This window comes from Drosophila simulans, chromosome 3L (genome assembly GCF_016746395.2).
Source record: "Drosophila simulans strain w501 chromosome 3L, Prin_Dsim_3.1, whole genome shotgun sequence".
Classification (NCBI taxonomy): domain Eukaryota; kingdom Metazoa; phylum Arthropoda; class Insecta; order Diptera; family Drosophilidae; genus Drosophila; species Drosophila simulans.
Window position 1 is genome coordinate 1,004,029 of NC_052522.2, and position 26,146 is coordinate 1,030,174.

The 26,146-nt window shown below is 43.7% G+C and overlaps 1 protein-coding gene and 1 long non-coding RNA gene across 5 annotated transcripts in view; one reads left to right on the plus strand and one right to left on the minus strand.

Moving 5' to 3' along the window:
- Positions 1 to 11: 11 nt before the first annotated feature.
- The window catches only part of LOC6736280 (triple functional domain protein), a 39,013-nt gene continuing 12,878 nt past the window's right edge, over positions 12 to 26,146 (minus strand). Inside the window, exons 2-13 of one of the 4 annotated variants that reach the window (XM_016170517.3) lie at positions 22,588 to 23,294; positions 13,494 to 13,788; positions 13,377 to 13,434; positions 7,720 to 7,813; positions 7,389 to 7,646; positions 3,593 to 3,658; positions 3,423 to 3,518; positions 3,241 to 3,356; positions 3,062 to 3,178; positions 2,807 to 2,996; positions 2,341 to 2,721; positions 12 to 2,281 (exon numbers count right to left, since the gene is read on the minus strand). In XM_016170517.3, coding sequence (XP_016029766.1) covers positions 2,075 to 2,281; positions 2,341 to 2,721; positions 2,807 to 2,996; positions 3,062 to 3,178; positions 3,241 to 3,356; positions 3,423 to 3,518; positions 3,593 to 3,658; positions 7,389 to 7,646; positions 7,720 to 7,813; positions 13,377 to 13,434; positions 13,494 to 13,788; positions 22,588 to 23,124 — 2,415 coding nt within the window. In that variant the 5' untranslated portion in view covers positions 23,125 to 23,294 and the 3' untranslated portion in view covers positions 12 to 2,074. Of the gene's footprint in view, positions 2,282 to 2,340; positions 2,722 to 2,806; positions 2,997 to 3,061; positions 3,179 to 3,240; positions 3,357 to 3,422; positions 3,519 to 3,592; positions 3,659 to 4,342; positions 4,553 to 7,388; positions 7,647 to 7,719; positions 7,814 to 11,220; positions 11,757 to 13,376; positions 13,435 to 13,493; positions 13,789 to 22,587; positions 23,295 to 26,146 lie in introns of those variants that run through there. The other 3 variants (XM_016170515.3, XM_016170516.3, XM_002083128.4) reach the window with 3 other exon arrangements.
- LOC123327169 lies at positions 4,612 to 6,307 on the plus strand. Its single transcript, XR_006541695.1, has 2 exons — positions 4,612 to 5,088; positions 5,164 to 6,307. It is a non-coding gene; the product is annotated as an uncharacterized LOC123327169 (long non-coding RNA).

The following is a 26,146-nucleotide window of genomic DNA, read 5'->3' on the forward strand; positions in this document are numbered from 1 at the left end:
AAACATTTCCGTTGAGTATGTTAAGTTTATTCAGCTACTTTTGCTTTATTATTATTCACTTTGAAAAATTTAAATTCAGATTACATGCTTTGTTGGTTACATACAATTTGCATAGTGGTTTCTGGATATAATTATATTTATTTGCAGCCTGCGCCCGGGCCAAAAGTTTATCTCGCCTGGCTTTTCCGGGCGTTTTCCGAGGGAAAGCTGATGCTTACTTGGCTAAAACACAGATTAACACGTTTACTTTATGCTGTTCGCATTGCACTGACGCACATGATGTCGCAGTTGTAGGTAATATATTTAAAGTTAGTCAGAGTAATTAGATAAACTAAAACACACACTTTAATTACCACAATTATCTAGAATTTCGACAGGGCTTAAGTACAACAATTAGTTAATCGGTAAGTGCCATTAATACAATCGAAAAGAATTCAGTATGTTACATGTTACGGTCGATCGGTTGTGAGTAGAGTAGAGCTCCCTCCACGAGTAAAGTGCAAAATGTAGAAAATGTTGTGGCCATTGGGTTCCCCTCACTGTGCGTTTGCTTGTCATCTGATCATCTGATCATCGGATCATTTGATCCATCGATCCTACCATCCGATCCGTCGTCGCGACTTTAACATTTAATTACGAATTATGCCGGAGGTTCGTTTCACAATTGTTGTAAAAAAATACATTTCATGTTTGCTTCCTACATTTAGCTTAGCTAAATCATTATTGTTTTCCTCGCATTGATATATGCATCTGGCATTCATATTCATGTTCCAGACTGTAACCGGCGTCTCGGTGTGTGTGTGGGTGCTTCTAAGAGACAAAATCGGATTGAAAGCATTGGATGGACAACCGCTTAGTAACTTCGTCTCATGTTCTATACATATAATCGTTTAATCAAATCCTGGTCCTGTTTGAGTAATTTGTTTGCAAGAGACACATGCATTTGAGTGACTCTGACTTATCCTCGTATGCTACACTGTACATTGGCCCAACTGGCTCCTGCTTACCAACTAACATAAACGCACAGACACCAAAACGAGAAATATGCTTTGAAAATCGTCTCGGATACAGTTTAGATTGGCTTAAGTGCTATCATTTGGGTGTTCGGGCTTCATTTTTGATGACTGCTTAGCTTATAAGTGTTTCTTGCACACAGAACAACCGAAAATGGGGCAAAAGATGCGAAAACCAAAGAATAATTACATCCGAGCAGGCATTATGTTTATTTCGGGCATAGTTTAAAATTATAAAAATTAAAAACTTATTGTTTCTGGTTTTGATTACGTTTAAAGCTTACATATTTTATTTGTAAATCATAAAGTACAAATACGCTTTGCATTGCATCCATAAACTAAAGTTAAGCTTAAATTATTTCACGAAGTTGTCACACTCGAACGAGTGCCATTACACAAATCTCTGCTTTAGTTTTGCAAAGCAAATCGAGTAACTAAAGTTTAAACTATGATTAACATTTAGCAGTTTAACTAAAACTATGTACCGAACTAAGGCTAGAATAGTTATACTCTTACTCTCTGCGTTCAATGCGAATAAAACGATTACGAAACGAAAACAAAATGTAAATTGCTTTTGATTCTGAGTAGTTCTCGGCTGCGGATCGTTAGTAAATCAGACTCGGAAAAGTAAAACTAAGAGCAACGGAGTCTAATTAAGTTAAAAATGCACACAATGTCAAAGGTAATCTTGAGCATATAATACTTTGCGTTTCATACACACAAATCCGGAATAGAAAACAAAAACTATAAGAACAGAAAGGCGGCTCAACTAAAACCTAAAGGTGGACTGAACGGAAACGCTGTTGATGACGAATAAATAAATTACAAGTTACATACAAATTAGGATTGAGTATGCGAGTGTTTCTGGGTGTGAGTGAGCAAAACTATCCGTAAACAAACGCACAGACGGAAAAACAAGTGCGAGGCTAATGCTCACTTGGGTGGCGGAACACCTTTGCCCAAAACACATTTGAATATCATTTTCTCATACTTTCGTTTGTTGTTCTTGCTTGCTTTTAAGCTTCCTGCCTTATCATTTGGAATTCTTTCGCCAACGGCGTTCATTTGTTTTTGGTTGACAGGGGATTGGAGAGCATGAAGATCAGGTCGTTCTGCTGCTGCAGTATCTTGTTTAGCATATCGCGCCACCCCGCGTAGTTCTCCTGCGACGCCGCCTGGCAGATGATCGTCATCTCCGGGATCTTGGGGTCAGTCGACCTGATTTGAAAGCGGCAGTCGCCCAGTTCCTTCATTTGCATGTGATTGAGCTGAGGTTGGTAAGTGGATATTGTTAACCCATTCGAAAGTTCTATTTTATTCCTCTCACCTGTATGTGCGATCTGTATTTGAATATGGGACTGGCGTACTGGTTCTTGGTCTTCTCAATATCCGCGAAGATGATGATCTGCTGGAAGAGGAACACCTGCAGCTCGCGGTGCTTCTGTGCCGCATCCACCACGCAGTTCATGGGTCCCTGCATCAACAGGCTGCCTTGGGCGGTTATCTCCCCATCGAAGTCCTGCAGGCTGCGCAGTACCACCATCATATCGTTGACCGTCTTCACGACCACCTTCATTTGCTGGTAGGCCTCCTGCAGCATGGGCACCTCCTTGTAAAGCCCAGCTCCCTCGGTGGCCTTGATGATCTCATTGATGAGTAGCTCGTATTTAGTGATTCTCTGCACCGGCTTAATGATCAAGTTATTCAGCTGCGGATTAGAAAAACGAGAAGAAATAAGTTACAGATTCCACAACGGTACCAATTACAATTATGATTTCGCAATTTTGACTTACATCCAGACGATGTCCCAGCTTCTGACGTATGCTATCGAAATACTGATAATGGGCGCTGACTATGTATTCGGACAGCGGTTTGTTGCTGCAATAGGTGTAGTACAGAGCGAACTTGGTGGCTGACCGCTTGATGAGCGGACCCAGGTCCGCCGGCGACTTTTGGCAGTTGCGCAGGGCTCTCAGGAAGAAGCTGGAAGTAGCACGAGTTTGTTAAATAGGTTGCTTACTTTAGATGGAGGGGTTCTCTATACTCACTCCCTGTGCCACTCGTAGATGTCTTTAATATTGTTGAATACCAACTTCATTTTACCACCCTTCAGGTCCTCAGGCATGGGTATATCACTGTTCGTGTTGTTAATCTCTGTCATGTAACTGAAAAAGGATATTTAATATATTAGGCTGTATAGGATTGAACGAACAAATTCAGTACGTACCCATTGACGATCTCATGCAGATCCTGTACATATGCCTCCTCCGTGGACATCAGCTCCGCGAAGATGCATTGCCGCTTTTTGAGGGCTGCAGCCTTGTCAGACACAGCGGTGTGGCTCTGGAAAGGACATGGGATATAGTTCGTTAGCTGGAGCTAACTCCATAATTGTGGTAAGACGCTCACCTCATCATTGTTGTCGTGGGATCGACCATGGCCGTTTGTGCTGGCATTTTCCACTCCTCCGCCTCCATCCACGCGACTGTTGGACTCGTGCTGCTCCTGGAGATTGGAAAACATTGAGGGGAACGGGGGTTAGTCCTGCGCTCGACACCATCATCGACTGAAGCACTTACCGTTGTCGTCTTGACAATTTCTTCTATTTCCGAAAGTGGATTGCCGTCCATTTTGCCGGGGCTGGCCTGCAAGAGTGGGAAAAGCGGGGGGAAACTCAATGATGGTCAGGCCAAATGCATAATGAAAAAGTTTGAGCAACGATTATTGCATTATCCCCTTGTGCAGCAGGCGGCTAATTGAAAAACTTTTTCTACCCGTGCGCAGCACTTGATTCAATAACTTTCTAAGGCAAACAATCTCTATTGAAATTGAATAAACTATGTGTATTGAATTAGTTGAACGGGCAACATTGCTCATCCGCCGTGTGGCCGCAAATAGAGTTGAGTTGAGGAAAACCTCCATCATTTTGGGGTAATTTTCAAAATAAACACGTTCTAGGCGCTTGCATGTTCAGCTCGAATTGAATCACTCGCTTATTTTTGTTTTCCCACTCGCGAGCTCGCACACCACACAGGGCCCCAAATTAATTTCAGTTGCATAAATAAGCAACGTAACTAAACACAAACACACATGCACACCATGGTTCTACTGTTGGTTTTACTAAATTTATAACCAAAATTTGCTTTGGGTTAACACGGTGAAAAGTTTCGCCCAGCCAGCAGATAACATTGTGTAACTATTGTTCTTCGTGAGCTCAATTTTCCATTCTGTGTACTTGTCGCGATAAGATAACGAACGGTCAGCTGTTTGGGCTTGGCAGAAAGTGGAATTTGTCATCGAAAACGATTTACAACTGCGATGCAGCTTACAAATAAGCGGAAGAAACAGCTCATGGCACGTGTTGCTTAAAATTCCCGGCGCACAGTGGAAACTTTTTGCTTTTTTGCTTTTCGGCCAACGTTTATGGCGAACTGTCTTTCGAAAATATGGCCTTTATAAGGACTTTGCGACGACGACGCATTTTGGCAATGCGAAGCCCGAGAATCTCGAAAAGCGACTGAACGCCGAGCGCTGAGCGGTGCGACTGACTGGCTGACTGGCCGCCTAATAGTTTTGCCTGTTGCCCAGCATGTTTTACATATGCAGGCACGCCACCCCACCTGCCACCCAAGCACCCACCCACCCACTTACGCACACACAGAGTGCTTCCCCTTGCGACATCAAAAAGAAACTCTCAATCAACGCTCCGCCAAGAAATTCGTCGCACTCACTTGAGGAAAAGCGCTGAAATACTTGTATCGAATGAGCGAAAGCTAAACAGAGAGATATAGAGATATAGATAGGGAAGTAGGGAAGTCGGGGCACCGGGGGAACTCTCTTTGTGCCCGTGAGTGTGTGTTTTGTGTAGATTTGCTGGCACTGTTGTTGCTATGAATTCTTAAATACATAAATTAATTCGCATTTCGCGGCGAAATGTTCTAGAGGGTGCGAGTGATCGACAGGGAAATACCTCTGGCGGTGGAAAATAATCTATTCATAAAACATAGATTTAACGCGGTGCGGATGAGGAACTTGCTCAATGTGCTTCATTGTCAATTAAATCGAATATTTTACTGTGAGCGAGCAGAAATTTGCTGGGTACGCAAAGTTAAAACGAGTTAATTTCACACTTTTGCGATAACAATTTCAGGGAATTTCGTAAACTACAGTTCCCTCATAGCGTTTTACAATGGATTTCATCATGTAAAAGCAACCGCTTAAAGGAAGGACAATAAAGGCCAAAACCAAAGGAACAACAACCCACGCTATGACGTAGCCACATTTAAGTGGTGTGACATTTAATTAGCCTCTTTGAAACGGGGAGGTAGTCGACTTGCAACGGCTGATGTCACACACACGGATATATAGATACATATATATATATATATATATATGAAGCACTCGCAAAGGGCGCGAGTTTCGACAAGGAGAACTATTAAAAATTAATGACAATGCAAATAGGCGAACTAAACAAAGGTGGCACAGGAACACGGCCAAGACCCGAATGCCAAGTAGGCCAAAAAGTTAACACAAGCGATACAGTACGAAAACCTAACTGGGTTAAGAAGTTCGCACCCAGGCGATACAGAAGAACTCAGAATTTGTAAACAGGAAAGAATACAATTAAATGTTGACGCATCAAGGCAAACCAGCTTGTACAAGACAGCCGAAAATTGGCACGAATGCACGGCAAAAAATAGTTAGACATATAGTTAGACATAATGCTACTGCCGGATACAGCGCTTTTCCCTCTACTGAACCCTTTCATTATAATGACATATGAAATCATTGATCGAATGCTTTTCTGTGTACCGAATTCAGCTAATAAGCCATCATCATCATCAGCAAAATAGAAACACGCGGAACAGAGCAGAACAGACCAGACGACATTCAATTTATTGACGGACAAAGTGGCTATAGCGAAGGCGACATTCTGGCGACGGACACATCGGGATGGAAAAAGCTCGAAATTGAGGCGAGACATCCGAAATGGGGAAGCTCGCCGAACGAAACGAATCATTAATCAAATTGAAGGAGAGTCAAACCTTAAAACCGATGAAGTGCACACAAAGTGCGATAAAAACTTTCGAAATTTCAAAACTGGCAATTAGTCGAAGAGGGAATTTTGAAAATTTAAAATGATAAGTACTCTTGATTCTAGCTGATTTATACATTTTTGAAGGAGTATTTGAATACCAAACAAATGAACGTACAAAGAAGATTTATAAAACTATAATCCACAGATGGCTGGTAGTTATTTTGTTAAATAAAATATCAGAGGGCAGAAATGCAAATGCTTTTAATTAATTAAGTGGCTTTTGTTGAAGCATTAACAATAGGTACGAAGAACTAGATTTCCCCTCTAAGGAGAGTCAAATTTTCCATCATGTGGTCAGCACCGCACAAATAGATAGAATGCATCGAGTTCTGCATAATTTAAGGCCACATTCGCAGCCATGAATCAGGCAGCCAGCATCATTGACTGTATCCCTTCCCTGTAATTTGCTCGCAGAAGTACCAGCCAAGTGGAAGTCCCGCCCCCACGCACATTCAACCGACAAAGTCTGTGGGCTAATTTTACTGTCGAAATTTATGCGTCGTATCTGCCAGTTCGAGTATCGCTGGCTCTTTGTATCTGTATCTGTGTGCTGTGCTGCGGTGGTCTATTCACTCTCCTGCCCCGAGTGTAAACAAAATAAAGTGGCGCATTTATGGCGAAGGTGGCTGGCCCGGAGAACGTACAGAACCTAGCGCACGGAGGAGGATTCCCAGTCCCCGGAGAATGTGTGCGCGCCTCCCAGTTCTCTAATTGAGCAAAAACCGTGCTCGGATTGCCGATGACGTCGATGGAGCAGAGGCGAACGGGCCAAAGTCACAATAAACCGCTTTGATTTGTGTGGGAAACACATATTAGAGGAGCTGCGTGCTAAGCAAACAAACTTGGAGCCAACGAATGGGTGGCTGATTGGACGGGGGCACTGGGGATATCATTCACGTTAGGGTGGGTCAATGCCTGGGAAGTACTATTGCGAAAATGCTCTCCATTCATTAGAGTGCAACATATCGTAAGTTGTTTCTTAGAACGAGAACAGCACAGGTAACTTATTCGTGTCTAATGAGTAATAGACTTTCTAGATTGGTTGCACTTGTTGAGAATAAACAAATCTTGGACTACAGATAAATAAACTTCAATTTACAACCGCACTTCACGTCTTGCTAACACGAATCCTTGGCATAAATATGTTGCAGCGAAGACACGTGGTTTGTTCAGTAAGCAATGATTTCCTAACTACTGCAAATGATTTTTTTTTTTTTTCAGCCCGCCCATATCCTATGGGAAATCTTGGGAAATCCGTGTCGGACGCAGGCACTCACCATGTTTCCCGAGCTCTCCTTGGCGTCCTTGGCAAAGGCGGGCGGTCCGTTGGCAATCAGGTGCGGCTCTTGGATGGGCTTCATGGGCGGCGGCAGCTCGAGGCCGACCTCCTCGTCCGGCTCGTAGTCGCCGGCTCCTGCTCCTCCTGGATGCTGAGTGGAGCTGGGGAATTGCGACGATGGCAGCACGGTGGCGGGACTGGCACCTGGCTGCTGGTTTTGCTGCTCGGCCAGCTCCTCGGCGTGCTTCTGGGGTGTCTAGATATAGAAAGGAAAGGCGTGGAGAAACGTCAAATGATATAAATAAACGCTCGTTAAACGCAGCACTCACTCTCAGGTTTTTCTCCGAGGGCTTCTTCACCAGCGGTTTGCTACTTGGCGGCTTGTCCGTTCCCTTGCGATTCATCAGCGGCAGCCAGTTGCGTCTGCAATGATACGAAGTACAGAACGATTCGACAGGTAAGTGGCAGTTTGTACTCTTGAAGAACTTTAGTTCTTCCAGGGAGACAGCCTACAGGAACTTGCGAATCGTTGTGGTGGTTTGCACAAGTTCCTCCATCGCTCATGGCGTGCCGAATAAAATCGAAATAAATAAAACAAAGAGATGCTTGATGGCTGTCCAGCTGCGTGGCTAACATCAGACTGTCGCCAGCATCGAATCGGCCGCTAACTTGGCCAAAAACCGCCCGCTGTTCGGATGTCGCCGCTCGCACAGTGGGCACAATTCGTTTTCCCATTACCATTTGCCTTTTTATGATTCCACGGTTTTAAAGCCAAATTTCCGTTTGAATATTCGCTTTTATGCTCCAACTTTTTACCGCACTCGCCGAAAAAGCATATTTCTTTCAACGCTCCTTTGATTAATTTGCAGCCGGAGCAAAGTTGATGGGTCAAGTTTCGACTTTATTTGCGAGCCGAGTCATTAATCAGCCACAGTGAACACCGAACACGGAGGACATTTGTAGCAGCTGGCTTGGGTTTCAGCAGCTCATTTGGGGCTGCAGGGAATGTTCTGCGGTCAGTGGAAATGCAGTATAGAAAACCGCGAAACCGCGAAACTAAGCTCGCTTTAAATATGCCGTTTATAACATTTTAATTAGTCTTAATTCGCGAGCACAGCAGTCGCCTTAAACGCTTCGAAAATCGATTTCAATTAAACAAAGCACGAAAGAGTGGAGCCAAATGGCTGGGAAGGTGGACCGAGGAGCGAGGAGCCGGGAGCCAGGACCCATGACCCAATGGCATGTAACATAATTCGAAGTAAAAATAAACATTGACACAGACGACAAGGAGCAGGAACGCGGCTTTCGACTGGTCAAATTGGACGAGATACCAGTTCGGTTCCAGGAATTGTATTTAATTTATCACCAGCTGGCTGGACACATTCAAAATTCATTTGGCTGATGTAATGTTTTAGCCAAATAGCCAAATGGCCAAGTGTCGCCAAAGTGTTCTATGTACAAGCCAAAGAATGCGTGTTTGCTTTGGGGTGTATGTATTATTGGGTCGCCGCAAAGTATGCAACAAAGCTAGCTCACAAATTTGCAGTTTCCGCCTCCTGCCGCTCGAAAACAAATTGCACACGGCGAAAAAATGATCCTTTCTAATATGAGCAGCCTATCCGTAGAAATATGCATTATTTGTGAGCAATGCCCATCTATAAGTTTGCATAATTGTTTGCTCAAAAGATGTTAATCTTTTTCCATTTTTGTTTGTTTTTAAGTTCATTGAAGCATTGGAATTTTGAAAGTGATAACGATGTATAAAAATAAAAATAAAGCATCTTTAATAAATGCAACTTGTTTTTATTACATTAGTAAGTGTTTACGTGTTACTTTACTGTCGTAAGCAATAAAATGTTGTTGAATAATATTAAACTTAAAATCATTGAAACTTATTAATGCCTGAATCATTGATAAAATTTAATATTTATACATTTTTTCAAAGTCATGGATATATTTTTCCCATGCTTGTGCAATACCCTGCCAGTGCCTGTGTGTATGTGTGAAATACAAATACCACTTAGTTCATTGGACTTGGCAGCACGCGCCGCTGAGCAGGATCCTCCTCTGGCCCCGCTGGCTTTTTGGTCCCCGATTCTTTGCATATATCCTGGACAAACACACGCGCATATTGACACAGTGCTTGAGACAAAGAGTCCGGGGCAAAGTGACAGCCGGGGCGGGAGGAGGTAGCGCTTCGGAGGGAATACTGTGGGTGACTCGGACGATAATCTATATTCATGCTCGGCAGGAATAGGGCGTCGAGGAAGCAGCCGGACGAGCAGGAACTACCATTAATGCTCACTCGAGTGAGCCAGCAGCAAACAAAGTGCCCAATTAGAGTGCAAATATTGAAAGTGTTGCTGTGCCATTTCCACGGACCAACAAGACCGAAAAGAGTAATACATGCTCGTGAAAGGAATAGTTCCCGGGAGGACTTTTCCATCGTATTCCCCCGCTAAGGCTAAGTGCGATATGACTGCTCCAAATCGAAGAGAGCTAGCTATTAGAAGTGAGTTTCGAGTGAATGCGTAATTATAAGAAATACCGCATAAGGCGGTTACGAGATATCAAACAAATCGAAAATCAATCGGCGCTCTTTCTGTTTTCATGCGGTTGCACGAGGCGTATGATTAATACGCACTGGCCTGTTATCGTTTAGGTTCCTTCCTCATTCCCTTATCTCCGGCGCACTCACAGCTAATGACGAAGTCCAGTGCTGACTAACAAAGGACAAAGACAGTTCTGGGCTCTATTTCAAAAGAAGTTTCGTTCGAAGGCGGGCAGAAATAAACTCTAATGATTGCAGTGCTTTAGCGCAACAGGTTTTGATCGCTGATGAATTACACTAAACGTCGGTGGGAAAAACGAAACCGGTTGCCGGCAGAGAGAACCTTTAATGGGTATTCCCTATTTGTTTCGGTGATAATCACGTGAAATGGGGGAAAGACTGCCCGAAACAGAGCAAAGCGTCTGTTCTTCACAAAACGTATAATAACCAGCATGATAAATATTCCCCCAGCGTTTCGGGGCCCAAGATAGCGATGTGGGGAATCCAAGAGCAACGACGTCCGAAAACTAAACTCAGCTCAATTGCTACCGGACAAACAACAAACAACGTGTTTATCTTACGGCTAGGCTAACGAACGTGACGGATCCGTAACTGCAGCTGCATAATGAGCAATCGCCATCGGGATTGAGCAGCCGGACTCCTATTGCACGTTGGCGTCGATAAATCAAATTAAGTTCTAAATCTTCATCTGCGGAAGCTTACTCATGGCGCAGCCAACAGAGCATGAGGAAATGAATACGGCTCTCCATGAGGCAACTTAATCTGTAAATACCCTGCCAGAAATAGTAATCCATTCGCAAAGCAAATCATTGAGAACCAAGTGTAATAACGTTTACCTCTCAAATAATAATTGTTATTTAGTTTAACTGTCTGGAAACCAGTTTGCATAAACATTTAGATCAATCGGTAGTTGGTTGGAAATGTCTATTAAAGTCGCCATACCCTCTGTGGCTGGTATCAAACGAAAACAAAAACAGAATTAAGGCTGGGTTAGCTTGGGCAATTGAGAAGATGATGAGGCACATGATATCCAGGGAGCTTGTTATTGCAATTGAGAAGACGAGGGCGTCTAATTGAACGTGAGGCTAACGCAAAGCAGACGTTTATAATCAATTCACTGCCATTGTTTCTGTGCTTTAATTATAGTTATAGTAGCAAATAGCTTACTAAATGCTACATCTAAATAAAATCCCACTAAAACGACTGACTTCTAAGGAAATTGCGAAAGACATACGTTGTTCCATGTTCCAACAAGTACCGTTTCTTGAGTTCCTTCAAAAAGGAGTTCCGCCTCTTGGGGTTTTCCGTCCTGATCTCTGTCACCTCTTCGCAGCACACACATGTGAATCCCGATGGTTGGCCACCCAGGGATTGCTGGTGGTGCAAAACGGCGGCGTTCCCGTTCCCGCTCCCATTTGCATTTCCATTATCCCCGACCCTCAGCGATATAGATTTGAACAACTTGTGCATCGATTTGGGTCGGGAATGTGCGGGAGCCGAGCTGCGTTTCACTTTCAGCGAGTTGTAGTTGGACTCCGGATGAGGATTCGAAGCCTCGTTGTTGTTATCGCAGAAACCGGTGGTTCCTGGCACCGCGTTGGCACTTTCGTAGTGGAAACCGTTTTCGGCCATCTTATCTAGGCGGATCCGACGGCCGCAGTCACTGTTGTTGTTGTTGTTGTTGCACATGGCCAGATAAGCGATCCACCGAGGTGAGCACTTCAAACACAGTGGCGTTAATTGTTTAGGCCGCTAAAAAACCGGCACCGCAAGTCGAAAGACCTTTCCCGCACTGCGTCTAATCGTAAACTGAGCCAAGAGTCCCCGAGCGAGCACGAAGAAAAGGTTCTCGCTTCTCCCTACGGAGCTTCGATTTCTGGAGAACCCAGCCAGGCAAGCTCGCACACCCACGAAAACAAACTCAGAGTTGGCAGTGGGGCAAAGGGTGAGAAGTAAGGGGGAGTACACTTGACAAGTTCCAAAAAAATATGGTTTCGTTCACCACTTGGCCCTAGAACCAGATACAAATTATAGTCCACGGTATAAGCTTCAATAAGTAAATGCCTTGCAATGCAAGCGTTTAACAAACATGATTCTTTAAATAGTAATATGAACTTGATTTTATTTACACTTCGCATATTTTTTCCCAGTGTAGTAGCCTCGCCTTCAAAGAGCGAAAAACAAAAGGCAAAAAACCATAACAATGAGCAAGCAACAACTGGGAGCAGCTGAGTGTTTCTTGTGATTATGGTTGTTTTCGAGTTTTTCGCGCTCACAGAAAAATTCTCACAAGTGCCGCTCACACTATTGTTGTAGTTTCGTGTTGTTCAGTGTAAATGGTTTATATCTTTATTACTTGCGCCTTAGCTCTACTACACGCGATTATTAGCCCCAGTGGAAAAAGTTGGTGCTCGCAATGCAAATACGCGGTAGAAACGCCGGTTTTCAGTATTACTGATTCCTAGTTAGTGTTTCAATTTCCTTAAAAGTATATAAGAAACTGCCATTCAATGGAACCATTGCATTTTATATCGCAAAATTTTTAAGATATCGCTTATTACAAATGAATCAAGTGCATTTAACAAGCTCCTTTTAAAATTGTATTCCTCAAAGTGGAAATTTCCCCTGAATATTCGACTTTTATCTGCAGCCTTTTACGCAAAGTATTGCATATTACTTTCCCATATCATTGAATTAAGTGAGTCAGTGAATAAGACATATCAATCCGAAAAATTAAGGAACTCAGTGAAATTGGAGATTAAACTTCAGGGCAAACCCAAGTAGACTGTTTGGATCAAAGTCAACGGTCGGTGACGCACGACAGAGTGGATAACTTCTCACTGGAGCAAAAAGAAGTATCTACCTTTCTGCTTAGATGCCAGTTGTCTGTTATCTGGTGGCCAAAATGACGAATGCCTACTGCGGGTTGATTAATACTATAAATCGATTTATGAATTTGTTTTGCCACCTAGCCAATTGGTCAGACGATAGAGATAAAAGCCACTGGTGCACTATGTTAAAGCGAAACACCTGACTAGACTGATTTTGGAGAGATAAAACTCCTGAGATAAAAGCACCAAACAAACACTAAAACCTGGATGATTCTTTAAAAAAAAACAACCACTAACAATAAAAGGAAACTATATGAAGTCAAAATTAAAACCCATTCAGCGATATGTCAAAACAATTTGTTTAATTATATTGCTCTTATCTACGAAACATTTTATGAAAACTTGCAAAACCTCAAGGGTGTTGTTTCTGTGGTACAAATCCAGTTTTGCCCTGATAAGCAGTTCGAACACTGCGCACTGTGGCAAACAATAAGCTCGCAATTGTTAAGTAAATGTTTAGGAATGGTCGAAAATATGCTCATTTTGAAATAACTCACTTCTTATCATAACGTAATTTACTCACCCGCTGAAGCCGCGTCGTTTAGTGGACGATGAGAGTGCATCCGCCTTGCTGCGATTGCCTGTACAATCAGAATGATATAATTTCGTGTATGTTTGTATATGAAATCGATGCACTTACTCTGATCCTGCATGTCGGATTTCTGGGAGCCCGCTGTTGCGGCTGCATTCGCTGCGGTTCCGGAACCGTGCTTGTGTGAGCCCGGCGGCGGTTTGAGCACTGAGACAGGAACGAGTCCTTCCTGCACGGCGGCATCGTCGTGCTGCGGATTCAGGCGCACCAGGCAGAAGTCCGGCTCTCCGGCGGTGGGCGGCTCGACAATCTCAACCTGCTGCCCCTTGCTCACGCTCAGCTCATTGCTGCCCGGGGTGGCGATGTAGTCCGCTACCACCCAGGTGGCCTCCTGGTTGCCCAGCTGGAAAGGATAAGAGGATAAGAGGGGGTTGAGAGATAAGTATCGGGTGGCGCATTTAGGATTCGGGCAGTTAACCCATTTCGAACCAAGAAATGTGTTTTTGAAGGGTCTAATAAAATACAGAAAAATGTACACTTAAGTGGCAATATTTTAACTAACAACTCAGTTTTTATTCTTAGGCCGAATTTTTAGTCAGGATCAGCTTAAATTTACCAACAATGGGTCGCATTTTATTTAAAATCTAGGAAAAGGCAAAACAATGCCCATCATCGCGCCAATGATTAAACGAGATTTTATGAGCCATAATAGCGGCAGCCCGGTATGCAGGTTACGTGTCAAAGGCGCCTTCAGCGGGTTAACATGCTCGGGTCGAGGTCGAGATGGAGGCCCAGAGCCTTATTGATTGACCGCCAGAACAAAGGCCGAGGACTCTGAGGGCTTCAAGGATCATCGGCAGAGCGAACGAACTAATTAGAAAGCCATTCGAGCTTGGCACACGTCCATTGTGGCACGAGGAGCACAGGAAGCGGAAGGAGGAGCACTTCCGTCAGATTTGATTGGTGGCAGGTCCCCAGAACAAGCCACCCACCCAATCAACCCCGCCCAGAATCCAATCCTCCTCCGCTGCCGCCCAAAAACCCCTTCTGTGTGCATTAATAACGTACAAGTTTAGTAATTTACATGCCGGGTGTCGATGTGTGGGCGTCTATCAGATCTTTAAAGCTGTCCGGGAAAATTGTGGCTAATCGTTAATCGATTCCAAGGCATTGGTGTTGTTCACAGAGTGAAATGAGCAGACCTGCTACTGAAGCCTTTCATTGATAGTTTAAAGTCTATCATAATCCCTGCCTGCATGGCACATCAAACTTCAAGAGTGCTTAATCCAGTTTGTAGTGACAATTAAAAGGCTGGCTATAGCTATCCATATTTGCTGTGTGCGCGCGGGGCTGAAATATTTGAGCTTTATATGAAATTCCCCAAGCGCCGGGGATCGTATCTATTTCACATACAATATTTATGTGGGACACGCCATAAACTGGCAGCGGGAGCAGGCTGCATGGAAACACCTGTCAGGCGGCTGGGGGCAGGGGGCATGGGCCAAATGGGGAAATGATGTCGCCAAGGCAAACGGCGCTTCACGAGGGGCTGGTGGGCGAGGAAAATGGAAATGGAAAATGGGAAATGGGAAATAGGGGGAGTGTGCTGGCGCTCATAAGCGCAATTAAATCAACTTCATCAGCGGACAGGAGCAAGAGCAGCGGCAGAGAGCTTAGTTTATTATGCTCGCCTCGCTGCCTTTAAGCTCTGCACGAGTGTGAGTGTGTGTTTGTGGGAGAGAGCACTGTTCATTTTATACACCGCAAGAAAATACTAGTTACAAATACCTTACTCAAAGGTAAATATATAGAGGAATCATTATAATTGTAAATCAGCACCTATCTTTGACAGCAGCTCGGAAATAGCTCGTAGCTGAGAAATAGGATAATACAGTTTAGATCTATGTTCTCAGTGCACGCACACACACACACACGCAGGGACTCAGTTTCCTTTCAGGATCCCCAGCCACGGCACTGTGTTAATTAAGCAGCACTGACACGGAAACGTGCCGCGCTCCTGTGTGCGAGTATTAGTGGGCAGTGTACATACATACATATGTATTTGAGCGGTGAAGAGGCGCTTGTGCTGGTGTGTGTGTGTGTTTGCACGTTTCCGCTTGTAATGCAATTAGTTGAAAAGTTTCCGAGGAAAAGTTTGGGAAAGTTTTTCGACAACAGTCCTTGCAAGACGCGGGGGCGCAGCTTCTCAGGGGCGTGGTTCGCTGCCAAATTATTTTTTCATTTTTATTTATCTGGGGCTCTTAAATTGCCACTCAGCCCCAATGAAAATTGATTGGCGGCCGAAAAGAAAGGAAAACAAATCAGCGGAAAATGTTTTTAAGCTGACTTTAAGTGCGTTGTGTGCCTTTTATGCAGCAGTGAAAAGTTCTCGCATAACTCCGGCACACGCCGGTGGCGTATACGCAATGTGCTCCTCATCATAGCTGGCATCATCATCGCCGTCATTATCATCATCTCTGTGTGCTGCAAATTGCAGCAGTCACGCACAACCACCCAGACCCACAATGGCACTAATAAGCTGCCATGAGGCACAATTTTCCCCCTCATTTTCCCCCAAGCCAGTTGGGAAAGTGGAAAAGTGAAAACCAGAGGCCAAAGCAGCTGTCAGGAATCAGTAAAATCAACTGGAATAGAGAAGCTCTTTAATGCCACCGGTTTAAGTCGGCTGATAGCCTTGCAGCTCCATTACCTCTCAGTTTTAACCGAAAATGAACTCGGCTTTCTTGTTCCGAGTTCTCCATTCTATTGTAGCTGCCAATTAAGTTCAGGCTCGCTTTTGTTTCGCCTTTTGACTGGATCTTTCATTAAAATAATGAAAGGATATTTCCGAGCGAAGAAGGGGGAAATTCGAGCGAACGAAAGAGAAAATCGCACGAGTTTTTCCAGCTGCAAAATGCAATCAGCACTGCCTTGTTGGGTTACGTCTTTGCCGCCTACGATTTTGCATAAAAATAATTACCATGGCTTACAGTTTCTTCTGCGCATTTGCATATTTAATAGCCGACTGGCGCAAATTTAAGATTTCGCCTCAACAGGAAACGAACAATCTTAAAGCTATCGGGACCCATAAATTGGCAGTCTCGAACTTCATCTATTTTCCATGGGTAATTGAAAACTTTCCATGCGGATTTGCATAGCTGAAAAGGGGAAAATAAACAGAATGGAAAACGAAGGCCTAGAATGCAGTCGAAATGGGGGAAAACTTTGCAGCTAGAAGTCCTGCTGGGAGAAAGGCCAAGGACGAAATTCGTTGACAGTCGACACTCGCATTTCAAAGGCAAAGTTTTCCCAGGGAATTTGACTGCTCTCGCTGCTGATTACATGCTGATAACAATAAAAGCTTAGGCTCGGAACACAGACTCACAAAAAGGAAAGGCTCAGCCGGAAAATGTGCGCCTTTCCCTTTTCTTCTCCGTCGCGCAAATTGTAAAGCGATTTGGCAAAATGTTTACGTTATTATTGATGGATGCCCCCGCTAGCTTTCCGCTCCCTCAAAGGCCGGATTATGGGGCGTTGGGGTAGGTTTCCCCACATTGTATGTAAGCCCATGTCTCTTTTGCCCTTCGAGGAGGGATCGTAAAAAGGCAATTGCTGCGACGACGACCCAAAAAGCCATCAATTGTTAAGTCATTAAAAAATGTGTTTGGGTACCGGGGGCTCGAAGGAGAGGCACATGAAAGCAAACGTCAGGGTTGTCAAGTGAAATTACAAACATCATTTAACTGATTGGGATAATGGCCCAGCAAGCTGTTCCCTGCACTGAGAAAATATGATTGGAATATGAAATTGAAGATTATTTGCACCTATGTTTTCCAAAAACCATTCAGCTGAAACGAACTTAAATCTCTAAAAATAGCATCGACACCCGGGTAAACATTTCATAAAATATTGCGAGCAACTGCGCATCCACAGCATTTGCCTTTCGTGTTCCAGTCCACGTCCATTGAAAACTCAGTACATTAGAGCTTCTCGCCCGGAACGGTTCCAAGATGTTTCACTCAAGGAAAGCTATATTGTGCGGATTGGTTCTTCTGTGCCTGCTGTTCCTACCCTTGACCACCCAAACGCAGCTCGACAGGATTGAAGACAAACTGAACAATTTGCAGCGGAATCTAGAACGCATTAAAGACCTACTGCAAAATGCCAACAGGGAGAGTCCGACTAGACGACTCAATAATCTTAGGGGTTCCTCGCTCGCTAACGCGCTTCATTCGCCAGTAGGGCAATGAAGATCACTTAATATCACTGTCACTGGAATACACCAATGTATAACCGCCATAATTTTGATACCGAAATAAACAATTTGCTTTTTTCCAAGTGGAATCCATTTCTCGGGCATTTATCAAATATAAAGCTTTAAACTGCAAAATCAGAAGAACTCTCCCTTCGATCTACGTGCTCTGAACCGAGATATTGAGTGGAAGGGAGGAATTTTAGACAGATTTCGTATGCCAGTTGATGCCTGGCTGGAATTTGTTCGCCTAAATGCCCTCATGGGCGCCATAAATCACACAGATATGCCAAATACGAATAGGGAGGGACCTGCTGAAATATACACATAAATGCGAAACACATTTGTGTGAAAATAAATGTGTGTACCCATAGATAGCCGCAAACTGGCTGTGTTTCTGGGGTACATAAAACATAAACGTCTATTATTCAATTAACTCGCACAGTGGGTCCGCAGCAGGTGCGGCGGGGTCAGAGGTCGACCCCGGGTCCCGACATCAATTACGACGTTGTGGCAAACACCCAGTCGGCAAGATGGCAAACAAGAGGAGCAGGAGGAAATGGCAGTCCGTGCGAAGGACGGGGAGCAGTGCACAGATAAAAAAGTGGTTCTCTATCATTTAAATATTCGCATAATTATGCAGCCAGCAAAGTGGTTAGTGTCGAAAAGTATGCAACATGCATATGCACACTCTGAAAAGCCAGATAATGATTAATTAGTTAAACATAATATCAAATTATTTGTTTTTCCCTTTCAACACAAACTACTACCTCAAACATTTGGTTTCTTGTGTAGCTATCGCACTGCGGTCTAGTAATTGTACGACATGTTAACACCAAAAGCAACCACATTTCCTCGACTCCACATCCACCCATCGATAGGCCCATTGTCTGGCCCGCCTGCTAACGTGGCTCATGGGTGCCTTTGGGTGGGGATGGGGGTGTGGCTGCCAAGTGGGCGTAAGTGCTGAATGAAAGTCATTTACAGCGCAAATCGAATAATATTCTAAATCAATTACGTACAACTACGACTTGATCGATAAGGGAAACAGGAAGGAGTTCAATTCTTCTTACTGGAACTGGGCTGGGACTTTTTCATTGCTCTTGCTCATATTAATTTAATTACTTAGTAGACTCCTGTTTAATAATTTTCCTGTCTTACCTAACATTAATTTTCCTACTTTAGATAAATGTTTTAACAGGAGTTGGGTACTTAAAAAGTCAAGAAGGCAGAGGAAATGATCAGTAATGAGCATTGGCAGAGCAGCTGGGACACGGCAATAGGATTTCCTTCCTTATGGGCAAATCAACCCGTTGTTCCAGATTCCCATGCCACCAGGACCAACAATTTGGTGCGAACAGCAGACAAACAAAACCAACAACCGACTGCCGGAAGCCTCGGACTTCGGGGCTCAGCCTTGACCAGCCCAAATGCTGTTTGGGATTTTAAAAGAGTTGGCCCCATGTCAAGTTGGGTGTCCTGTCCCCCGACCCCCGACCCAACTGATTCCCACTTAAAACCGAGAGAGCAGTCTATGAACGGAAGGGGGACCAAAGTTGGGGGCAACAGGAGCCAGGAGGACATCGGCAATTTGTGGCCGGCAGAGAGTCGCTCATGTCCGTTGGATTGGATTGGATTGCCAGCGGGAACTGTGGATGACAGATGGACATGGCCACGTACTCCCCCACTTTTTCTCCATGGGGAGCAATTGTGCGAGAGGCGGCTCTGGTTTAAAAAAAAAAAAAGGCGATGTCTATCGATGGGCGTGTCACAGCATTTGCCATTGATTTTATGGCCCAAAATGCGAGGCGTTGAGCCACAAGAAGAAGAGGAGGGAAAGGCAAGCCTAAGGCTACGAATTCTGATGGCCATTCTAGTGGCATGTGAAAGTAAGCCTTGTTGGGATTACGACTGACCACATCGGGACCTCAAATAAAACAGAGAGCATTAAAACCGAGCAAATCTGTATTTTATAGTACGAGGTTAAAAATTGATTGGACTTCATTTCATTATTCGTAGCACAATTGCAATATCCGACTATTTATTTTATTACACAATAACTGTATGCTATTTAATTACTCTCAGTTTTTTACATCCTTTAAGCTCTCCTTAATTTGATTTTAGGTTGTGATTGGCTCTGCCAATTTATTGCACTTCTATTCAATATTCATAGGTTTATATCTGTGGCACGGATTTTGTTTGCCTTGTATCGTACGTATCCACATTGCTGACGAATAAAAGCATTCTGATATTAAATTCTCTGAATTTGGGAGTTTGTTTGTTTGTTGTTCCTCAGAATCCGAATGTAGGCGAATAATTCATATTTGTAAACGTTGATTTATTGCCCCATTTAATATCCCTAATATATGAGTGCGTTTAATTCGATTCAACTTCGTTTCGAATAATAGAAAGATTATTTATTTAACTCGCAATCTCTTATTACTATGCATACACATATCTGGACATGGTCAAAACTATCTGAGCTTGAATTTCTGCGTTAAGTATGTGCTTTAAATGCTCTTGTATTTGCTTCTCGTATTTGCTATGTGCACACCCAATGTCAAGAGTCCTGCAACAAGGATCTCGAGTTATGCTGTCATAGCATACTTCTGATGACAATTTAGTTACAAATTCGTTTGGCCTTCTGCTTTCCAGCAGCAGCTTCTAATGCTTTGTGTGCTGTTTTTTCTTAGCATTTCTACTTTTTTCACTGGATTTCCATCGCAATTTGCATATCAGTCTTGCCATTGAGGAGCCAACGACAAGGGCTCAGGAACAGAGCTTCCTGGCTTTGTCTGTTTGCCATGTTCTTGAAGAGCGAAAGTAGTTGCTATCCGCAGGTAACTTTGTCCTCCAGTTTGCAGAACGATGCGATTTATTAAAATTGTTCTACATTTTCTGCACTTTGTTTGCCTGCATGTTTTGCACCTCCTCGGCTACAAGACTTTTCTACGCCTTCTCATCCGACTACAAAATATATTTTCCATTGTTAGACTGCTGGCATTTTCTTGTGGCTCTGGGAAAAGGAAAATAGCAGGGAAGATAGAAAAAGCCCAGCTGAAGGAGCGCTCAATGACGCAGCCAACTGCAGCTGACAGCACCAGCATCATGAGACACATTTTCGTGTGGCAGCAAATTTCCTTTTCAACGCGCCAGCGAGAAAATTGGGGGGAAACTGTGAAGCTGGGAAACTGCTTCCTCACTTCGTTGCCTGCGATTTATTTTGCGTGTGCACTCGAAAGTATGCCATAACGAAATGCATAAAGCATTCGCCCCGTGGAAAGAGCTTCGCAACTGGGCAACTTTCAATGGCTGCGCGCAAGGAGATGCCCCATAAAAGTTTACGCCTCCTGCAAATTTGCTCGGGAAATATTCAGCGAACACATAAATATTTTCGTGACACTAAATTAAAATATTGCAGCTTCCTGCACAAGCACTGCGAAAAAAGTTGACTTAAAGTTTTCCTGATTAATTAGTTCGCTTATATCAACCTCCTATTTTTGCACAAGGTCACTCTGGAATTAAGAGCTAATAGGATAAGTCAAATGGTCACACTATTGATTCAGCTTCGAAAATATGTCAAGATATTTCTACGTGTATAAAATATCTCACTGTTCTTAAATGAACTCCCACGACAACAGGAAAACTTAAATGAAGCAGAAATTTATGAAAGGCCGCCAGCATCGAGTAAATTGAGTAGAAAGGGCAATGCGATTATAAGGAGACCAGGAAGCTGTCTGCTTCTCAAAAACATCACTCAAGCCCCAAACCTGACAAAGAAGTCGGGGGGCAGGGGCAAGGTCAGCACAAGACACAATGCAGCACAGGAAGCGCTGGCGGGAATGGGGGAAGGAAAACAGGGGCGACAACAATGATGATATGGCTTATATGGCCTGATGAAGTGATAAATACATTATGTGATGAGGGCAAAAGGAAAGCACTATTTAAAGAATGTGCCACGGAAGGGCGGAACGCTACTAGGAGCAGGGTCGAGGTTGAGTAGGGAGCAAATAAATTAGCGCACCACACTGCGTATGATTAATGTGCTTATTAAACGGCGTTGCTGCTGTCTGCTTGGGTCAACAACCAGTTTGCTGGCAACGGCGGAGCTTCCACAACTAATCGAAATAAATAGCGCAACACGCAATAAGTCAAAGACCCTTACTGAAAGACAGAAACTGCAAATAGAAAAGTGAGTTCTTCAGCAAAAAAAAGAAGAGATTCACTAGCCATATATACTCAGTTATATTGTTCCTATTAAGTGCTATAAATTCATCATAAATTTATATGGAATAATTTAGAGCGGTCTTGATATCCCTATCTTATTAAGTATTCTTATATGAAGGGATTGTAAATATTTGTCCGTCAACGATGTTTGTTCAAAAGTAAAGCCTTGGCAAACATTAATCGCAGGTCGAGTTACGACGCACTTATAGAACCGCATTCACTGGGCAAAACTGTCGCATGACTTGTAGGGGGAGGTTGGGGTAGTAAAGCCAAGGATTTCTCGACCACAAGAAAATCCGTGCCGCAAGCTGGTGACCTTTGCACTTTGGGCCACTGGAGGAGGCGGGGTGGTAAACTTTTGCCACTGCTAAATAAAAGATAAGCTGACCAAGTTCCCGATAAGGTCAAGGCAATCGCTGCCATGTTTAGCATTAATATTTGATGGCCCGTCTATCCGAGCATGCATCAATCGAACCCTTATCACAGGAGGATTGGTTAAAGAATTGAGAAAAATTACGTCGCTTGTCGGAAACAATTTCTTACAATCACAAATAACATGTCGAAGTAAACGATTGTCTGCGATTAGAGCAAAATTATTTTTTGCCTAATTATGAAATAGACGGTCACACATTATATTGCGATTTTCCATTAATTTTCCCGCCCTTGGTAAGGTCACACTATAGGAACTTAGAGGTCAGTTTTGATACTCTTACGAGATTATACCTTGAGTCCGCTGCTGCTGGGCTGTCGAAAGAATCGAAAGGAGCTGGGCGTATCGATGGTATGTTGTCGGGCCAAGACTCCGTGACCCGTGACACTGGACTGCCGGAACCAGGGCAGCGAGATCTTGCGGCGACTTTTCCGCTGAACTGGTGCGGGATTGGGGGCGGGATTGCTTGAAGACGTGGCGGACACGGCGGGAAAGGTGAACGGAGACTGCTCCTGCTGACTGTGGCCATTCTTGCCAGGAGTTCCGGCTCCTGCCGGCGGTGGGGAAGTGGAGTCGTCCTCCTGCAGGGTGCAGAGCGGCGTATTTTGAGCAGAGTCCGCAATGGACGGCGACGGCGAAGGATCGCCCACGGCGATTGGTGCGCTCGTGGGCAGCGGTGTATTGGGCAGGGATACGTAGCCCTTGGTCGGGGTGTCCTCGCCGCACTTAAGTCGCTCCAGCGAGCTCTTCTTGCCACCGCCGCCGCCAACACCGTCGGCGGAGTCCACACTGTTCATCCGCTCGTTGAGAAACTTCTTAACACTCTTCATGATTCCTTGGCTCCGTTTTCTCCTCCTTTTGCGGGTAACTTACACAATCACTTTCATTTTTCGGTTAAATCACAGTCCAAAGGAAAAGCAGGCGGTGGGCTCTTTTATTTTTAAAACAAATTCGGGGCTTTGTTAGCAGTCAGCCGCAAATCGATAAAGTTCTCCGACTCCTAGACCGAAATGTTTTATTTTTATTTTCCAGCGAACGTGAGTGTGTGTGTGTGTGTGAGAGAGACTGCCTGATTGGATTTTACATCCTGCAGGATGTTCGCACACAAACGCACTGGGTATCTATATGGATTTCACATATGGTGGTGACAGTTTTGCTGCGGTCTCGTTTCCCGCTGTCTTTGACTTTCAATTAGTGCAACGCGGCGTATGATCAATTTTAAGCTCACAGCCTGCATTTTGCATTTTAATTAATGCAATGTTTGCACAGTCTGTGCCGCATTTAATTATGACTTTAAATTGATTGAGTGCTTCAGCACAAAGGGATTTAGCCCCACTTAGATAAGCAAACAAAAGCAAAGAGGTATTAATAAACTGAGCTGGTTGTGATTTAGGCTAGTGATTGTAGTTAGAAAGATAGTTAAGACAGAGATACATATTTCCAGTGCTCTTTTTGTTTGCTTAAACTCGGGCATTTTTTGATTTATACACTTATTTTTAGAAACAGATCCGTGAAGTACTAATGGTTTGATTATTGCTTTTAACTAAATCGAATTAACTAAATCAAAGAAGCTGGCTGCCCTTGTCTTGTCGGCATCATCCGACCGCCACTTTTCATTTTGGCCACTTCTCCCGCTTCTGTTATGATTTCGCTGTTTATATATATTTTATTTATTTTATTTGCATAGATAAAAAGCTGCCCACCGCCAAACGGCCAAAATTTATCTTGAATTTTCTTAGCGCACGTTTGTTTACCCCGAACTATGTCCGTATATAAGGCCTGTATCTATGCACATGGGTTTGTTATTTTTACACATTTCTGTTTGTTGCTCGACAGTCGTTGCCAGGCGTTTAGCGCGTGTTTCCGAAAAAGTATCTCAAGATTGGGAAGATGTGGCAGGTGCGCCATAGCGACTGCCACTTCAGCCGGTCCGCCGATCTCGGAATCGCAGCCGAGCAATTATGACTGGGTTTTCTCAGATTCTGTTTGCTTTCCTTGCTATTTTCCCATCGCTTTTACCCCTTCAATAGTTTAGGGGAAAACAATTTCCCTGGCAAGTGGGAACAGAATTTAAGTCGAGTGAATCGGCAAGACTCTTCCAGTTCAAATCTAAACTATGAGTCTATAGATATTATTCTCTCCACTTGAGTCCCCAAAAAGAATTTATTTTTCGGTTCAGTACCTAAATACTTTGATTCGCCCAAGTGATTTAGATATTTTTATTGGTTTAGGATGGAACATTAAACCGCAAAGTAAGGGTATTTGCAAATGTTCGGCATGAGCTGGCCGAGAAAATTTGCATACGTTCGAGGAAATTCGAGGGCCTTTTGAGCAGCTGTTCGCTAAGTGGCATTCCCATCACTTTTGGGCCAGATGCTGTTGGTTCGGTTTTTCTCTTTTAAAAACACTGAAAACTTTGCTCCTTTCCGTGGCGAAGAGGGTGTGTGTATTTACACCCACTGTTAGGACTCGTTGACATTTTGTGGCGTTGACAAAATGCCAGACATATTTCCCATTTTCCTAGCCTCCTCAGCAGTTTGTCCTAATACTTTCATTTCATTCACTCAAAAAGCCAACCTAATTCAATTTTTGCAAATGAATGCACACAGTGGGGAAAATGGGGAGAATGGGGTGTTGTTAGAGCAACGCTTGGATTTCAAACTAAATTAATTTAGTCTCGCCCCCAAACTTAAAGTAAGCTTGGTAACTTTTGCTTACTTCCCTGGTGGTATCAAAGTAAAGGGATTACCCCTTTTTGCAGTTTGAGCCATTTGTTCCACATTTTCATACATTTTCAATGAAATGGTATTAAATCTAATGAATCTACTCAAAAAAGTCTCAACGGATTCAAAAGCTGTTTTAATCCTGCCTGCTGGCTAGATTTAAAACTTTGCCCACGAGATCAAAATAAAAGTGGGGAAAGAGCGCCAAATGGAAAACGCATTCGACTGCAGCTCGGAAAACGTTTCTAGCATTGGAAACTTTGGAAATGTGTTTCCTTTGTTCGTTTCTATTTGGTCAACTAAGCGGTTTTGACCGACCACAGTTGCTAATGTTTGTGTTGTTCGTATGCTGTTTTAATTGCTTCCGGCTGCAAATTGGATTAGATTAGGCCAAACTGGCCTTTGCCAAGGGGTTGGGTCCATTATGGAAATGGAAGTAGGAGTACCAGCGAGGATACCAGCCAGGATGTGACAACTGATGGATACAACGGAAAGGGCACAAGGCTGGACATTGCACTCGTTTCCTCTGTTTGCAGTTCACCCAACTGGCACTCAAATTAAATTGCAATGCATCGACTAGATAATTATAATGACCAAAACATGTTGTGTCTACATCAGCCGCAACTGAAAAAAAGCAATATAAAACCCACAGCACACAGGGAGCCAGAGCCACCGTATTAGCTGAGCTATTCCACGGAACCACAACCCTATCGCGTTGAAATAAATATTAAAATGCAATAGATAAGCGTGGAATTAATGGCCCTAACTCGGGTGAGTTGGCCAATCTAAGAACAAAGCACTGGCTGGTGGCGACTATCAGATACCCTTCATGGGAAAGAGTCGAAGATGTGGCTGGGGATTTGGTATGGAAAATCCAATATATAAAATCCGAGATAAAATATTTAGGTAAGTAATATTAATCAGATAGAAAGGAAAGACTTAAATAAAGAGTTCTGTTGCGAATAAGATATGATTATAAGTATTTTGCCAACACGTATTTCTTTTGGTGCTACGCATTCCTAAGAAATCCAAGATATTCTGGCCATGATACACTGCGATCGCCGTGCAGTTGACAGCAGCACTCGAGGGGTTTTTTGGGGGCAACGAATCGTCTAAATGGGGGGAATGT